General features: G+C 42.0%; 1 protein-coding gene across 1 annotated transcript; it reads left to right on the top strand.

Annotated features, from left to right (window-relative positions):
* Positions 1-9885: 9885 nt before the first annotated feature.
* On the top strand, positions 9886-17691 carry VIM (vimentin). The gene is made up of 9 exons (XM_045858117.1): positions 9886-10610; positions 11283-11343; positions 13960-14055; positions 14143-14304; positions 14790-14915; positions 15265-15485; positions 15925-15968; positions 16365-16450; positions 17330-17691. The coding sequence occupies exons 1-9, from the start codon at positions 10042-10044 to the stop codon at positions 17369-17371; spliced, it is 1407 nt and encodes a 468-aa protein (XP_045714073.1). The 5' UTR covers positions 9886-10041; the 3' UTR covers positions 17372-17691.
* Positions 17692-18188: the final 497 nt, after the last annotated feature.

Here is an 18188-nt window from a genome sequence, read left to right as displayed (position 1 = left end):
TAGCAATATTTTGCAGAAACTACTGACCTTTAACTTGATCACCATGAATCTATTAAATTTCAAAATTTTAAAATGGGCCAGCCAGTGAATAATATTCTAAAAAATAAACCTATGCCATTCGAATGTACTTTTTCTGTCCCATTCCAAAGAAAAAGAACACAAGCATAATGGTAAGGTTACTGAATACACTGATTTTGAAAGAAGTCATTCTGTGTGAGCATGAGTCACCAGAACTACTTCCTTAGTGATAAAAGTTGCCTAAGTAACCTAGATGCCAACTATGCTAAGAAATACATGGGCAGTGTTCTGGGTTTCAAACCCACTAGTCATTTCCGTTATTTAATTGCTAACTGCTCTTCCCCACTGCAGTTTGGGGCCTGTGTTTTATGTAGTAACCCAGCAACTAGTTACTATGCTATATTTTTATCAAGAACAACAAAACAGGAGACTTTACACTTCTATGGATTTCACAGTAAAAGTCAGTGTTATTTCATTATAGCTTTAAGGGGGAATAGCTATGTTAAACTAGATCTCCATGTGACAGGATGATCATGTAAGACTTGTAGACAAAATGACTTCACAGAGAAGAGAGAAGTACATCAGATGCCCTCTGAGCACAAGGAAGGTGCTCGATTCATTTCTGGGTCCTTAGCACCCAGCAGAGAGCCTGGCACGCAGTGGGACTCAAAATATATTGACTGAAGGAGGTCACTAGTTCCCCTCAGAGTAATGCAACCTATTAAGTAATTGAGCCAGTACCAAGTCAGGATTTCATCAGGTTGTTTAACACTATCACACATTCTTTTTTTACCCTGAGATCTAAAATGACTGTGACTATTTGTTGCTCTTGCCCTTGCATACCTGTGAAGTGCTCTAAAGATGCTCTATTTTAAAAGAGAGCTAGTACTAATGAGTATAGCTTGGAAAATCCTACATGCAATGACAATGAGATTAGTATTGTGCAAGAAATTTTAAAAGCTGGGTAATAAGCTCATGTGCCATCAGGAATGTTACTTTAGTTTGGCCTCGAGAATACTGGTTGTCCTGTACCTCACTGAACCAGTCATTTCTCACAGCTTTCTCGTGATTCTTAGATGGTATAGTATTAGTACCCTGCATGCTAATAAATTTCCCTAAAATTCAAACTGATAGAGAGTAAGTATGGGTTAAGGTTATGTGTTCCAAAACTGTGGGCAGTTTCTTTCTTTTTAACTGGCAAGTGTGGTTAAGGATTTTTACTCACTTAATTGTATGCAGGAGTCATATGCCATATGTATGAAATCATTCTGGTGGGTTGAGTCAGAATAAGAAATGAGATCCCCAAAGAAAACCCCTAAAACTGCCCATAAATGTCTTGATGATTCATTAAGGGCATCGCATTATCTAAATCAAAAAGGGGTCCTATTGCTACAATAGGACAGGAAAAAAATGTCCAAAGAGCTAGACAGACAGCATGAAAGAATGCCAAAGAGATCAAGGGAGGTCACCAACAGTAGTATAAAAACACCACAGCATGTGAGGTACCATAGCACAGTGAAGCTCTGAGTGTGGAGTTTAGAACCCTAAGTTCTGGATTCAAATCCCAGGTCTGCCACTTCCTGGCTGTGTGAACTTAAGTAAATTACTTACTTTGTGCTTCAGAGAAAGTAACTTAATGGTACTTACTTTCTTTATATGTCTAAATGGCTGTTGTGAGGATTAAATAAATTAACATATGGCAAATAAATTAACACCTGGCATATAACTGGGGCTCAGTATATGCAAGCCATTATGATCGCTCTTAGCTTTCCTGTCTGGGTCAGACTGATTCTAGTAATGAAACCACAGTATGCTTAGTTATCATGGATGACGAAAACCAGCCCAGAGTTAGCAAAATAAAAACCCTGACCTAGACATGCAAATATCTCTGCACTGTATTCGGTTCACACCTGTCTAACCTCCTAAAGTTCTAGACAGGACAAATGAATAAATTACAATATTGTATCAGAACAACTTTTCATAATTTATGCTATGAAGAAATGTATGAATCTATGTTAAACTCAACTTCTATAATATTTTTTACAGTTATCCCACATATCCATATGAGTCACATTTGAGGGCATACTTCCAATACTTAGCTAATTAGAAATATGAAATTTATGCAATCTTTTAGAAACCATTGCAATAGAATTATAAAGAGGGTTGTCACTCCCTTTATTCTGCTACAGTTTACTCAGAATGGTCTGTTTTTACTTATTTCTTATAATTTCAGTAAGTTTTAATTATATTTTGCTTTGCATAGTTTTATCACTATGGCATCTTAAATAACTGGCATGACAGTTTCTGGAATCCACAAGGACAAGCACACCAACACAGGAGACTGACATGATATTCCAGTCACAAGTACATGTACATATCACACCCAGGTAACCCACCTCCAAAACTACCGCAAGGCAATCAAGGACATTTTCGGCATGAGCTCAGAATTGCATATATCTGCACATGTTTTTGTGTCTGAATTTTCCCACTTAAAAAGTTATACCAGGAATGCAAAGAATAATAATTTAAACACAATACATAATATATTTTATTTAATTTGTCTCAAGACTAGTTTATGTAAATATACTTGGGAATCCAGGATTATTTTACAACTGATAAAAATTAACATTTTTTTAACTTCATGTGAACTTAATTTTAAAACACATTTTAGCTCCCAAAATAACAGTGTAATTTAGTCCCAAGTGATATGTTAGTTGCTCTAAAAAAAAAAAAAAGAAAGCTTCCTACAAGGAAAAGATTAAATATCAACATCTAAAAAACCACTCACATTTAAAGCTTTCCTTGTGATTAGAGTGGGTTTTCCATTTTCCACATTGGCATCACGTAGTGTTACTTTGATTTATGTGTTTATAGTTTTTCTAACACTTGGTCTGTTGATTTTCACTTCTAACCTCTATAAATCTGTTTTTATCAGGAACAAATTCCTTTATTACATTTTTTCCAGACCTCTATAAATCTTAATGATCTCTGTCAGCATATGCATACATAAGAGACCAAAGTTTGATGGGGTATAGTTTAAACTGTTGAGTTTATAAAACATATTCAGAAGTAAACTGAATATTCAGGATTCTGAAGCATATGATTTCACTGGCTAAATGAACGTGGTATGCCAGAACTAAAAGGCATCCCCAAATTTTTAGAAATATCAGTCAATTCATTAAACAATTTTGAGATATGTGGGACAGACTTATTTCATTTTTCCAAATATATGGGAAACAGATTTTGATTATATAGATAACTCGTATTTCCTTTCCAACCTCACAGGTTACCATAAATACAAATCAGAAATTATTTTTTAACTTGTTCAGTTCTTCAAAAGAAAACCGTGCTATTAAACAGTTGTTATCATCAGACCCTTTACCTAAATATCTCCTGAAAAAAACTTCCACCACTTGGGAACCAGATGACCTTATCAAAATAGGCAGAGGAAATTTCTAGGATGCCAAAGCACTTGGCAAATTTTCTTGTGACGGGACCTCATTTTCTGCCCTGAAAAATGGTATAAACATCATAGGCCAAGAGTCAGATACCTGCACGGTTTTTTGTTTTTTTTGTGCTAGTCTCACTAAACTGTGACAGTACCATTGAGTTCTCTTTCAAATAAGCTCTGGTTTTTATAACTGGGCTAGTTTTGCTTTGTGTTTTGGATCAGGTGAACCAAAACTGAAAATGTAGCTTCACATCTTTGTCTGACATTGACTTGATTTTTTTTTTGGCACTAGGTTTTCCATATATTAACACCTTTTGTTCTATGTACGTACTTAATACCTTCCTTTTCCTTAGTCATAAACTGTGCATTAGACTTTGATGAAATTATAAATTATACAGAGTTCTATGGGAAACTATAATCTGTGTTTTCACCAAAAACAAACAAACAAAAAGATTCAAAGAGCTTTCTAGGAGTTTGTCTTTGAGCTTACTTTTCTCTAAACTTAAAAAAAAAACTGTTTTGGAGGAAACTGAAGAAGCCCCTAATTTTTATCAACTGTAGAGACCAGACCAATACACTCACACCAGGTACGGGAGAATATAAAGCGATCGATAATAGCATGTCAACACACTAGAACTACTATAAAGGGTAAAACTGCAAGATTCAGCTTATCCCCAACCTTTCCCCTGAAGTTCGACTTTATATAGACTAGAGAAGGGAAGACAGTTCCAGGAAAAGGGATTCCAGTGAATTATCTTTCATGTCAAACTAATGTTCCACCTACATTTTTTCTTTCTGTGTCTAACACCTCCATTTTCTCAGTCACTGTTTTCGGAAGGCTCAGAGTCCTGTTACTTGCCTGTCCTCTCTCTAACTTCACAGCCTCTAACACATCCCCCTCCATCATCACTGTGTCCCCAGGGTCAGACTCCTTTCACCATTCACCTGATCTACTGCAAGCAGCCCTCAAATTGGCCTCCCCAGCTCATCCTCCGCAGCATGCCAGAATGATTTTTTAAAAAATGCAGCTACAAGCATGCCTTTCTCCTTGCCACAAATGCAGTGAATTCCCACTGCCCACCACATTAATTACAAACTCCTCTCTCTGGCATTTCGTCCTCCAATGCGTGGTTTCAAATTAGCTTTCGATTCCCTCTCTCCCCTACAACTGCTCCACAATCCAGCCACGCTGGGATTCCCATCATCGCCTAAATGTCTCCAGAACTCTGTCATCAACACAATCCTTGCTTATACTGTCCCATTAGTTTTAAACATCCTTTCTTTACCACGGTAAGCTGTAACAATCATCCGCTTTCCTCAAATACCACATTTTCTAACTACGTTTTCTGATCTCCCTCAAATGGACATGACTCCATTGAAAGCCTTCAGTATTTCATTCTCGTCTCCATCGGATCACTCCCTTACCACATTCTGCTGTGTACTCCCACTCTTTGTGTGGTTTCTAATCCTTTCACAAGGTTAGGAGCTCCCTGGGGTGTTAGAAGTTTCTCACTTGCCTGAATACACTAAGAAGCACCACAGGCGGTGCAGAAAATGGGTAACACCTGCCTGGTTAGTGGAATATGAACGAAGACCTGGGCATGGGGAAATATGGTGAATCTGTGGAACAGAGAGAAACTTCGGGCCCCACTGACATTGCTGTCTGGTGGGGGACAGTGGGAATAATGATGTATTTGCGTACTCAGTATGGCTTTTAAAGGCCACAATTGAGCTATGCACTTCAACCTCCTCTGCAGCAAACCTCCTGGTTCCTCCACCATCTTTATTACAAATTGTTAATTACTTTGGTTTTTTTTAACCCCCTTGAGTATTGTCTGAGTTAAACATACACACACCAGCCTTCCTGCCTCCCTCCCTCTCTGAACTACTCCTGCATCAATTCATACATTCAATAACTACATCAGGCTTCTCTCTAAGCACTGAAAATAGGATGGTGAAAAACAAGAAAGAAAACCCTGCCCTCATGGAGTTTACATTCTAATGAGGGAATGACTGGTTCACTTTGCATCTTCAGGGAGTCTTCCAAATGCAGGTATAAAAGAAAAGGGGTTGTAGCTTGATGACAGGCACAACGGTGAGGGTAAGAAGAGCCTGGAGGAAGGGAAGCCATTACAGCACTGCAGGGATGAGGTATAATAGGCTTGGGTGAGTGACAGCAACACAACATGAATGGATAAGGGACCAATGGGACAAGACACTCACTGGATCTGTGTGATCCAAGACTAAGGAAGTGGCAATGATGATGAAAGTTTCCAATCTTGTTAGTTTGCTGTGTTGCCCTGATTAGACAAGGAAGTTAAGAGGGGAAGTTGCTGCCGTGGTTTGTGGGTTTTAGGGTGTGGGATGCACTAAGTCCAGCTTTGGATATGATACCTCCAAAGAGATGGAAAGGAATCTAGGTGAAAACGTTTGACTCTCAGAGTAAGGATTTAGAGTGCAGGTGAAAACCAAGTTCCCTTCTTGTCACCGCTACAACATCTGAATGACATCAAGCATGATATTCTAAGTGTCTGCCAAACTCCTCTAGGAATCTTTTCCTTCACAACAGATTCTCATAATTATTCCATCTTTTCAGTTCCTGGAATGCAATAGGGCCCTAAATAATATTTGTGAATTGAGTTGGTTGACAGTAAGCAAAGTGTCATCATCAGGGCAAAGAGAAAAGTGTGTTTGGAGTCAGGCTCAAATTCAAATTCTTGCCTCCCCTACTAGTTAGAAACCCTGGAGCAAATTGTTAGCCTGCATCTTACACTTCTCATCTGTGAAATGAGTGATCCAATCAATCTTGCAATATGTTACAGCAGCAATGACGTTGAATTAAATGCATGCAAAGTACCTGCCATCCACTAAGCACACAGTACTATTTATCATAGTACTGATTATTACTATTATTTTTATTACCTGCCTTTTAGGTTTCACCATGCTGTTCACCACCTCACTTACTCCATGTTCTCATTTGTTACATTCCACCCAGGCGGTCATGCTAGGAGCTGGATCTGCCAGCCTACTCTCCTAAAGCTCCCACAGGCCCCTAAGCTCCTCTCCCCATGGCTAGCTGGTCCGTCAGCTCAAATCACCCAATTCAACTGACATCACCACAGCTTGCAAATTCCAAAATCACTGCTGGTACTTTAGATTTGGTAATGTTTATGCCTGCCTTACAAATCATACCACTGTGTCCTTATTTATATACAACTTGCATCATGCAGTGTTTGAAACAGCTTCACAGTCCAGCATTTAAAAATACTCCTGAGATAGGTTTTCAAAGCAATCAAAAAATAAATATGAAAACTGAGAAAGCTATGCCTGTGTACTGTTTGCTTCCATAAGGTAAGAACATGGGCTGCATATACAGCAGGGTTGGTTCTGACACTCAAGGACATTAGTTCAGACACAGTGACAGCCCTCAGTGATTACTGTCACCCATGGGCTGAGGCACTGTGCCAGGCACTGTACAATTTACTTCACAACGAAATTAATTTCCCCAAAGTTTCATACAGTTTACACAAGTGAGTAAAAGTGCTTTTGTAATCTTCAGTCCACCAAGGTATGGCAATTTCTAATTGCAAAGACACGCTGAACACTGTGTGCTTGTGTGCACCCTCATGCACACACTCAACGGCAAGTGCTGTAGATTGGATGTTTGTGTCCCCTCCCCACTTCCAAACTCACGTGTTGGAGGTCTAATCTCCCACGTGATGGTTTTTGGAGGTGAGGGCTTCAGGAGGTAATTAGGTTTAGATGGGAAGCAGAAGGCAGAGCCCCATGATGGGATTGGTGCCCTTATAAGAAAAGGGAGAGGCCAGGGCTTGCCCTCTCCCCCACGTGAGGACACTGCCAGAAGGCAGCCCTCTGCAAACCAGGAACCAAGTCCTCATCAGACACCAAATCTGCCTGCACTTTGATCTTGGACTTTCTGTCACCAGGACTATGAGAAATCAATGTCTGTTGTTTAAGCCACCTAGTCTGTGGTATTTTGTTACAGCAGCTTGAGCTACAAGTGCAAGTGGACATATCACAGCCCTGAGAACACAGAGGGGACAGTTTAGAAAGGAGAAGGGATCCCCCTGACATGACGAGGAGGGCCAGGTCATCCCGGAGGAAGTTGCCACAGCCCTAAGGAACTTGCTGTGGTCACCAACATGGCACACTGCCACACCACACCAGATCCTGGCCTTCATTGTCCATGGTGAGTGGGTGAGCAAGCATCCTCTGATAGCACTGCCCTGAGATCAGCATTTTAGGTGGGGGTAAGGTCTTCCCCCATCTCGAGATGGCCTTTTCTATCTTAAGGGTTCCAGGTAAAAGCACAGTGGTGACATTTGCTGAATAGTGGCATGAATAAAGGTCTCCCAGAGAGCAAAATGGTAACATGGAGCATCACAGCTAGTCTGCCAGGGCACAGGGCCCATGGAATGCTCCTTGGAATAGACTCAAGCCTCCATCGACCAAGAGAATTAAAAAAAAAAAATCCTCAACAAGAGAGCTGTGCAGCAAAGGGGCCTGTAGCGACCTTGGCAGCACCATCAGCCAGATCTAACTGAAGTGAGCTAAGGAAAATATTGCCTAAAAGCGGTTTGCACCAAGAAGCTAGAATAAACCCCTCATTTTATTCCACACTATTTTTCTTAAATGCCAGGTAACCTCCAGGATGCCCCCCAGAGGGAAGGATTTTACCTTTTCCCTCTATCTATTCACTATAGAATCAAGAGGGTTTGGAGTTCATCCTTTCTGTACTCGCTAAGTGCTCTCAATAAAAAAAAAAAAGAAAAGAAAACAACAAAAAAACTGATTTTTAAATTAAATAACAAAAAGACTGGCTTGCTTGCCTTGGCTGTCTTCATCTCCCTTTAGGGGTGACTGTTCTGTTTTGCATGTTACTAACACTGCAGCAACAGCCCTGGAGTGATTTACCTAAAGAGGTTTTGGTGGTGGATCGAAGGAATCTGAACACTGCCTTGGTGCCCTGGATCAGAAGGTTTTTGCTCTGCAGTTTTATCTGCACGAATTCTGGAAACAGGTCAACATGACTTGTGATATTTCCCAGTCAAGTCACCAGGATCCGGCCTATGCATTGCTGAATTAAAAGGAACACGTAAATTTTCCCCCCAAATATTCTGACATTTGAGTTATATAATTGCCTTTCATTAAGCAAACTGGAGTTTTAAGGCAACACCTAATTAATTCCGTTATTGGAGCAGATTATACCTTCAATGATTTCCACTGTAACACAAAAACCAGTGATCACTGCATCTGATTGTGAAACCACCGACTCTGAATTTCCTCTTTCACCCAGAACTTTCAGATGGTGTTCAAAGTCGGGTGTGGTTTCATGGGATGTGGGTTGGACGGGGTAGGGGGAAGGTGGGCAATGAAAGGAGACCAAAAGGAAGGGTGGGAGGGAACTTAGCAAGAAAAACCTGTCAGGGACGCCTATGCAGGGTCTGCAGAAGTTTCTTGCTAAGAAGTCCGCACGCTGGAGCAAAATCGGGCTTTGGTGAGTTCGTAAGAATTTCGAGGCACCCTAGTTTCTCCTGAAGGCGAACCGTACACAAGAAAGCAAAGACCCAGATTAAAGTTCGGCAAAACTTGGAACAAACCTTGCGCAGAGCCCGGGGAAACCTGAGATCTTTTCTAACGGTTCCCGAGAACCGCTAGGAGCCCTCAACTAGGCGGGCAGAAAGCGTGGTGACTCACTGCTTGACTCAGCGACCCCACCCTGATCCCCGGGGCTTTACTCGGCCGCGCCCAGCAGCTTGCGAGGTCCAAAGCCGAAACAAGCCCGTTAGGTTCTTAAACAGGAACCCCAAGACAAGATGGTGAAAAGAGATGCAGGCGCAAGCGGTCCCCCTTTCGAAGCGCACAGTGCACAAGTCTGCGCAGGACCGACCCTGAGTCTTGGGCTGTGCACTTCAATCCAGGCGTTCTTTGTTTCCTATTCGGAGCCTTCCCATCTAATGGATCCCTCACTCCCCCTCTTCCTGTTCCTTTGCCTGCGGGTCTCCCCACCCACCCGCTGCGCCCCGCAGACTGCCGCCCAGTAGCCGCGCGCCCCTCCTACCCGCTCGCCTCCTCCCAAACCTCTTCCGCGTGGTGCCCCGCACCCCTTTGATCCAGTGTTAGGCCAGTTTCCCCCACCACCGTCCGATCCTGCCTCTTTCAGCACCTAGGGGTGAGCAGTGGCCATCAGCATCAGGAAAGCCCCCGAAAGTCCCAGTCCAACCAAGAATTTACTAACGGGATGGTGCCCAGTACCGAGAAGCCGAGCAGTTGGGAGGAGGAAGACTCGAGCGAGCCCCAGCCTCACCCCCCTGCCCACCCTTCCCGCTACTTGCCGGGTCCCCATTGGCTGGGATGGTAGTGGGAGGGAAGGTGCCGGTTATAAAAAGTTCTCCCTGGGCGGGGTCCAGTCCTCTGCCACTCTTGCACCGGGGTCCCACGCTAGAGACGCAGCAGCGCTCCCATTGCCCACACCCACCTCGCCTCGCTCGCCTCTCTGCCGGAGCCAGTCCCACCGCGCTGCACCTAGCCCACCGCCACCCTCCGCAGCCATGTCCTCCAGGTCCGTGTCCTCGTCCTCGTCCTCCTACCGCCGGATGTTCGGCGGTCCAGGCACCGGCAGCCGGCCAAGCAGCAGCCGGAGCTATGTGACCACGTCCACCCGCGCCTATAGCCTGGGCAGCGCTTTGCGCCCCAGCATCAGCCGCAGCGTTTACGCCTCGTCTCCCGGAGGCGTGTACGCCACGCGCTCCTCTGCCGTGCGCCTGCGGAGCAGTGTCCCGGGCGTGCGGCTGCTGCAGGACTCCGTAGACTTCTCGCTGGCCGACGCCATCAACACCGAGTTCAAGAACACCCGCACCAACGAGAAGGTGGAGCTGCAGGAGCTCAATGACCGCTTTGCCAACTACATCGACAAGGTGCGCTTCCTGGAGCAGCAGAACAAGATCCTGGTGGCGGAGCTCGAGCAGCTTAAGGGCCAGGGCAAGACGCGTCTGGGGGACCTCTATGAGGAGGAGATGCGGGACCTGCGCCGGCAGGTGGACCAGCTCACCAACGACAAGGCCCGAGTGGAGGTGGAGCGGGACAACCTGGCGGAGGACGTAATGCGGCTCCGAGAAAAGTAAGGCTGCGCCCACGGGGGGAGGGGGGGCCAGGGAGGGAGGAAGAGGGAAACGCCCCCACTAACCCCAGCACCCCAGGACCCCAGGAGCCACCACGCCCTAGGGGATGCAGTCGGTTGCGGCTGTGGGGGTGGGGTGGAGACCGAGCGGGAGCGGGGATGTGGCTGCTGTGGCGCAGCCTCGCCAAGAACCCAGAAGTTACAATTACTGTTTCCCCTCCACCCCCACTCCTTGCCTAAGAACGCCCGTTTCAATTTTTCAGATTTCACGAATACCACTTTGTATAGAAAGCTTTTGCGCCAGATCTCCAAACTTTTAGAAAGTTTTCTGGCCCTTCTGGCGGGCTGCCAGCCCGGGGGTGGAGGAGGGAGGAAAGGATGGCTGTGCTGCCAGGGAGACAAAGGGTTGCCGAGGCTTCTCCGGGGCGGGGTGGCGGCGTTCGCCCTGCAGGTCAGTGCTGCGACCGTGATTGCTTTTCCCAGCTGCGGCCCAAGTCCAGCTAAAACTTGCCGAGAGTGGTAGTTCTGAAAGCCCAAGTGCTTGCTGGCTGCCTGCAGAGGTTGCCCATCAACTTTTGTCTCGAAAAACTGCGGCTCGGTGGTTGGGCGTGGCCACCCCGCCCCTGGTGGTGGTTTCCCATTTCACTTTTGGTTAATGTGCAACTGTTACAGGCTGCAGGAGGAGATGCTTCAGAGAGAGGAAGCAGAGAGTACACTGCAGTCCTTCAGACAGGTTTGTAAATCCTCTCCTACTCGCTACCACTGGACCACACCCACCCTACCCTGTGGGGAGGGGGGAGGTAGGGACTGACTGAAAGAAGGTGAAGGGATTAGTCAAAGAACATATATGCAGGACCCAAGGACAAGGGTGACGACGTGGGCTGGGTGGAGGGGGGCGAAGAGTGGAAAATGGGACAACTGTAAATGCATAAACAGTTAAATAAATAAGTAAGTAAGTAAGTAAGTAAATAAATAAATAAATAAAAGTTATCCCAAGTTTAAATAGTACAAAACTGCGCATCTGTGCTCAAGGCCCCCTAGTGGCAAAAAGGCCCCAGGGTGGGGCTTCTCAAGATAAAAACTATTGGATATTTAAACGGTCCCTTAGGACAGAGTCTTTAATTTTTTACTTTGTTTCCAGACTTATTCCAAAAATTTTTTTTATGTTTCCATTTTGCAACACGTGGATATTCTGATTTAGAGCAGTTGCAGTTTGAGTTAGATTGTTGTTGGCTGAGTTAGCTAACTTTTACAAGGCCACAAAAAGCCCCATTCTGCCCTGTAGTTAAAAATGTTAACTGTGTTGGAGCATAAGAAACTTCGCTTAACTGGCATTAAGCCAGCAAGTTTCTTTTCTTCTCTGCAAGTTCTATTGTGGTGCTGAAGTTAGATGGAAGTATCAGTATGCACAACGATGTTGTGATCTAATAAGGGTGAAAAGGAGCCATCTGTCGCCTGGCTGAAAAGTATTAATGGTTTCTCTGGACTTCACTATGGAATGTAGATACAGACATTCTGGCTAGTGTGGTGGCTCTGGACAGAAATAATAGGAGTCTTTGTGTTCTTAGGGAAGCTCTGCAACAGGCTACTTTCTTACTGAATGTGTAATGATGTAAGCACAGTTCTAATTGGACACAAGTATTTGCTAACATCCCTTATCTAATATCTGACCCAGACTTGTGAAGTATGTGATGTCAGTCATTCTTAAAGCTACAGTCACGCCTCACATTAGGAAAAGCCTTTCTTTGTTGGGTCCTTACATTATTTAGTATTCTCTCCATAAATAAAGAATAACCCTAAGGCTGAAGAACGGAATTTAAATTAAAGAAGTTTTGTTTTGTTTTGTTTTTTTTCTCCAAAGTTATATGGACTTAAAGAATTTTTTTAACATAAAATTAGAATTCAAAAGCAGAAAGAGTTAGTTTCTAGCATGGATTTATTCTTATTGGGATTAGTTGTAAAAAACACTTTCACATAAAAAGTATAGAATAATATTGGAAGCAGAAATACATTTGCCAAATTAATTTAAACATAGCAATGTGCGGTTCATTTTAGTCATTAAACATTCACGATCATTACATCTATAATGTTTTCTGCAGAGTAGTGAGTTAATATAAAACAATATTAGTATGAAGGTCTGTTTAGGGATTAGGTAAAATCCCTCATTCTTTTTAATGAAGTAGAATGTCACATTACATTTTTATAGAGACTAGTAAATTATCTTTTATATCTTTTTTAGGGCTTAGCAACAAGCAAAAATAATTTTTCCCCAAGCCTGATTTTTGTTTATCATCACCAATTCCTCATTTCCATTTCCATTAAGGTGGTAGAAGTATCTCAATATTTTAAGGCTAAGGCTATAAACTGTACTCCAAATATAATTGCTTATAAGACAAGAGATACAAAAATTCTCATGATTTTCCCTTGAGGGGATAAAATCTGAGTTGCAAAATTACACATTCTTATTTGGAATGTTGCAGTTTACAAACGAGGGAAATTCAGAAGGAGAGGTAGAACAGCAAGAATTTACATACACAGTAGTTTCATTATATGTAAGTGTTTTAACCTGTCATTCTGAAACAAGCTAAGCAAATGAAGTGACTGACACAGTGCTAACTGAAAAGGATGGGCACACCCTTGTAGGATGAGATGAGAATTTCAGAAAAAAAGTCCACCAGAGAAAGAAAAGCAAATACAGTTCAGAGTTGCATTTCTTTTCCTTGGTTTGCCTGACCTGCATCTTTGCCGGTGCCCATCCTAAGTTGGGGTATAAATCTAGCCTTGTAATGTGAATGTCAGATGACTACATATTTGCTTTGGATCATAAGGACTCATTTCAGGTGATTTGAGTAGAGAAAAAAAGGAGTTTAGGTATACACCGAAACTTTTCATGTGGGAATTTCTGTTCTACATGGACTTGTATTTATGAAGTTATGAGATCTGGTCACCTCCTGTCATCATGCTATTCTATGACATTACCAAAAAACCCTTAGATGTTACGGCATGGATTTTCTAGATTTAAAAAAAAAAAAGACTTCACTAGTATAATGTAGATTCAATAATAATTGAGTATAGTTTACTATGTTGTCATACATTTACTTATTTTTAAATTGGCTATTAACTACCTCGAATACAATACAGTAGGTCACAATTTACATTTATTAATGAAAAGAAGAAAATAGTGTATTGAACACTGGGTGATGTTTAAGCTTATTCGAAGGTCATAAATTGGTCAAGGTCCTTTTTATAGTAAAGACATAAGCTCATACAGTTAATTTAAAATAAATAAATGAGGTCAACCATAGACTTGAGCATCCTCCATATCCCAGCTTTTCTTTGTTCAAAATAGGATGTTGACAATGCTTCTTTGGCTCGTCTTGACCTTGAGCGTAAAGTGGAGTCTTTGCAAGAAGAGATTGCCTTTTTGAAGAAACTCCACGATGAGGTAAGGGGAGCCACTACCTATGAATAAATGTGGGTGAAGCAGCCACCGTCCTTGGCATGGCTGACCATCTGTCTGTCCTTTCTTTAGGAAATCCAGGAGCTGCAGGCCCAGATTCAGGAGCAGCATGTCCAAATCGATGTGGATGTTTCCAAGCCTGACCTCACGGCTGCGCTGCGTGATGTCCGTCAGCAGTATGAAAGTGTGGCTGCCAAGAACCTTCAGGAGGCTGAGGAATGGTACAAGTCCAAGGTATGAAAAAAGTCAGTGTAGCTAGAACAAAGGAGGTGCATTGTATTCTGCAAACATCATACCTGTCTGATTCCTAAATACCCTTTAGCTCCATTCAGAAAGCTGGCTTTATTTAACTTCAAGTTTTATTTGTTGCAACAGTCTCTCCACCACTCACAGCCGACTCCCTTCCCATTACTCTTCCTTGATTCTACTTCAGAGTAAACCCCAACACCATGCCCTTGACTTCTACCCTTTTAAAATATGGGTAATAGAGTGAATTTCTACTGAAACCATCAGTGTCAGTGTTCCACTGCTGTTTTTCTGGTTTTCAAAACAAATTTAGAGACATTTTGGCAGACGTTGAGATTTGAACTTAAAATATAAAGCTTAGTTTGTATCATGCCTTTGTGACCTTTAAGCTTTCTCATTTGCTCAGGTAAGGTAGAATCTTAAATAGAATCAAGCCACTTGGATGATCTGCATTTCTCATTTCTTTCTGACAGTTTGCTGACCTCTCCGAGGCTGCTAACCGGAACAATGATGCCCTGCGCCAGGCAAAACAGGAGTCTAACGAGTACCGGAGACAGGTGCAGTCCCTCACCTGTGAAGTGGATGCACTTAAAGGAACTGTGAGTACCACACTGCAAGAAAAGGGGGGAAATAAATCACTTGGATCCCTTCAGTTGAGCAAGTTCATGGCAACACTTAGGCAAAACTTCAGATGAAGAGAAATGTATTATTTCCATTCAAGGAAAATGAGTTATCAAGGCAGATTAAAAAAGCACTTACGATCTGAAGGTTTTAGCTTATATTGTTGTTCCTATTAAAAAGGGACTTGGTACTTGTATTCACCACCTAAAATTGGAGTGTTCACCACTTGCCACTAAGGGAGATGGTTCCAAGTGGTCTGTAAATGGTTCTGGGAGTGGCCGGGCTTTTCTGGGAAGTAACATTGGAAGCCTTTCTCACCTCTTGCAGAATGAGTCCCTGGAACGCCAGATGCGTGAAATGGAAGAGAACTTTGCTGTTGAAGCTGCTAACTACCAAGACACTATTGGCCGCCTGCAAGATGAGATTCAGAACATGAAGGAAGAAATGGCTCGTCACCTTCGTGAATACCAAGACCTGCTGAATGTTAAGATGGCTCTTGACATTGAGATTGCCACCTACAGGAAGCTGCTGGAAGGCGAGGAGAGCAGGTATAAAACAAGGACGCATATGTGCACAAATTAACAGCTTCCAATTTGCTTGGTGTCATGCCACTCACCTTACATGTAGTATCTCATTTCATCTTTAGAGAATTTCTTCAAGGTAGCTGCTTATCACTTTTTATAAATAAGGAACCTTATGTTCAGAGAGATGGAGTATCCTGCCCTAGACAATTAATCAGTAGCACAGCTTGGATTTGAACCCATGACTCTGTGAAAACCAGTGCTCTTCCTGCCCTATAAGGCCTCCAGCTCATTACACACGCTTGCAGTAAAATACTCAAATGTGCTAATACGATCCATCAGAGAAAATGCTTCTGACACTAATCTCTCACTTATGATATACAAGAGTAAATTTTTTTTATTTGATGAAAACTAGAGTGTATAAATTTGTTTCAAACATTTTACGGATTTTCTTTCTCTTTTATAGGATTTCTCTGCCTCTTCCCAACTTTTCTTCCCTGAACTTGAGGGGTAAGCATTTGATTGCCATTTATGAAAACTTTCAGTAGTTTGTTACCAATCTGTTTATAAAGCACTCATTTTTAAAATGATACTTGAAAATGGCATATAAGAGAAAGTTCTATAAAACAGCCATGATTTTCAAAATGCCTTACCTTTTATGCAAACTCCATTGGCCTTCCTCCTAATGGAGCAAACGCTGAGGTAGTTTACCTCGTCCTGATATAACAGGGTGTCACACTGGGTTCTAAAATAGGTGATAGTCTTTAGAATTATTTGGGGAGTGGTGCTTTAAACAATTGCTTAAAATTTACAATTGAACAAAAATGATAATTCTTTGGGGAAAATGGTTACTTGTCTTTTTGAAATTTCTTTTTTACTCATTTTGGGCCTATTTTCCTTATTCAGAAACCAACCTGGATTCACTCCCTCTGGTTGACACCCACTCAAAAAGGACACTTCTGATCAAGACAGTTGAAACTAGAGATGGACAGGTTGGTATCTTTAAATCAAAATGAGAGTCATCTCAGATAGGCACTGATAGATAGCCTTTTAAATAAATAGTAAGTCCACCTCAGATTCAGCCCGCTGATTTGGGAGGTTTCAGTTTCCCTTGTGCCTCCTAGAAGGAGAGTAGGCCTCTTCTTCCAGCGCTGTACACGGCCAGCTAAGTATTTGGCTCCTGGGTGTGAAGGTGAGACGGCGATCTTGTCTGCAGTCTGAAATTAGTGAGCTTTCTGTGGTCCTTAATCTAAAATGGGAATGCGGCTTCCTTGAATTACTTGGTAGACTAGGCTTATGGACTGTTTCGTTAGTCTACGAAAACATCTTGACCCTGGACACGTGACCTTCCCCAAATGCTCTGAGGCCCTGCTCTGTGATACAAGGCCATGCCGTACGATCAAGTCGTTTCCTAGTTACCTCTGTGCTAGCAAAGAAGTGGCGAAATTTATCATCCTCTTCCCTTGCAAACAAACTTGAGAGTGCCCCAACACTTAAAAGTGGTCAAAATGTATTATAATCTTGATGTGATCTTCCCTTGCACGTGAACTTAAAACATTTTAAACTTTGCTGCATAGAATTACTACAGCATCCTTCCTCATAAACACAGGTTGTTGTTTTTTTTCCAAAAGTGTCTTGTTTGTTAGTCATAACATTCCATTGGATACTTACTTTTGCTTATGGGTGAAGAGCATCTCACATGTTATTTGTCCCCCTAGCTGTAATCCTTGTCATGCAGAACCAACATAACCTTCCAACTTTCCCAATGAGTGACCTATAATTAGTAGGATTCTCTTCATTGTACTTAATGGGGGAATATAATCTCTAGAGTGTGGTATTATATTTGATTGGAATTTTATCTTTTTTAACAGGTCATCAATGAAACTTCTCAGCATCATGAGGATCTGGAATAAAAATTGCCCACACTTGGTGCAGCAATATATTACCAGCGAGAATAAAAAAGAAGTTCATATCTTAAAGAAACAGCTTTCAAGTGCCTTTCTGCAGTTTTTCAGGAGCGCAAGATAGGTGTGAAATAGGAATAAGCTCTAGTTCTTAAGTCCCAACACTCCTCTAAGAGATTTAGAAAAAAGTTTACACCATAATCTAGTTTACAAAGAAACCTTGTGCTAGAATACTTTTTAAAAAGTATTTTTGAATACCATAAAAACTGCTTTTTTCCAACAACTATCCAACCAATTTGTTTCTGCTTCAATAAACCTTTGGAAAACTCTTGGTGTCTTACTTATTTGATAATATCTATACAATTATCTCAGTTTTATAGGACTCTGTCTCTTAGTTAAATATTGTTGGTCCTAGTTGTCAATTTGACACAAAAATTCACGTGTAGATTAACTTAAGTTACTGTTGAGGTAGAGTTATTATTTCAGTCATTTTAGATAGATTTCACTTCTTTTTAATTAAGTTTTTTTTATTTACAAATAAATGATACATAATAAAATAAGGTACAAAAGTGATAGGTCTTTTCATAAAGTGAGTTTAGCTGAATCTTAAAATTCTTTCTAAATCCACCTCCCTGTAACGGGAAAGATGAGTGGCCACCTTCTCTGACTGTCGGAGATTAACCCTTAATGGGAAGCCTCGCAGGAGACCACCTCATACGATTCAAATCTATTTAAGTCTTTTCTTAATTTTTAGCTTTAATTATTAGCATTTTCATTATCCCCCATTTTGAAAAATGAATAGAAACTGCTCACCACTGAGGGTGAA

The sequence above is a fragment of the Phyllostomus hastatus genome, unplaced genomic scaffold (genome assembly GCF_019186645.2).
Source record: "Phyllostomus hastatus isolate PE091 unplaced genomic scaffold, TTU_PhHast_1.1 phas_scaffold_1674, whole genome shotgun sequence".
In the NCBI taxonomy this organism is placed as follows: domain Eukaryota; kingdom Metazoa; phylum Chordata; class Mammalia; order Chiroptera; family Phyllostomidae; genus Phyllostomus; species Phyllostomus hastatus.
Note: the sequence above shows the minus strand (reverse complement) of the source record. Positions and strands in the feature narration are given on the sequence as shown.

Coding starts and splice junctions, on each gene's coding strand:
- VIM (XM_045858117.1), top strand. CDS start 10,042: ATGTCCTCCAGGTCCGTGTCCTCGTCCTCGTCCTCCTACCGCCGGATG. Junction 15,969..16,364: donor TTCTTCCCTGAACTTGAGGG/GTAAGCATTTGA, acceptor TTCCTTATTCAG/AAACCAACCTGGATTCACTC. Junction 16,451..17,329: donor TTGAAACTAGAGATGGACAG/GTTGGTATCTTT, acceptor CTTTTTTAACAG/GTCATCAATGAAACTTCTCA.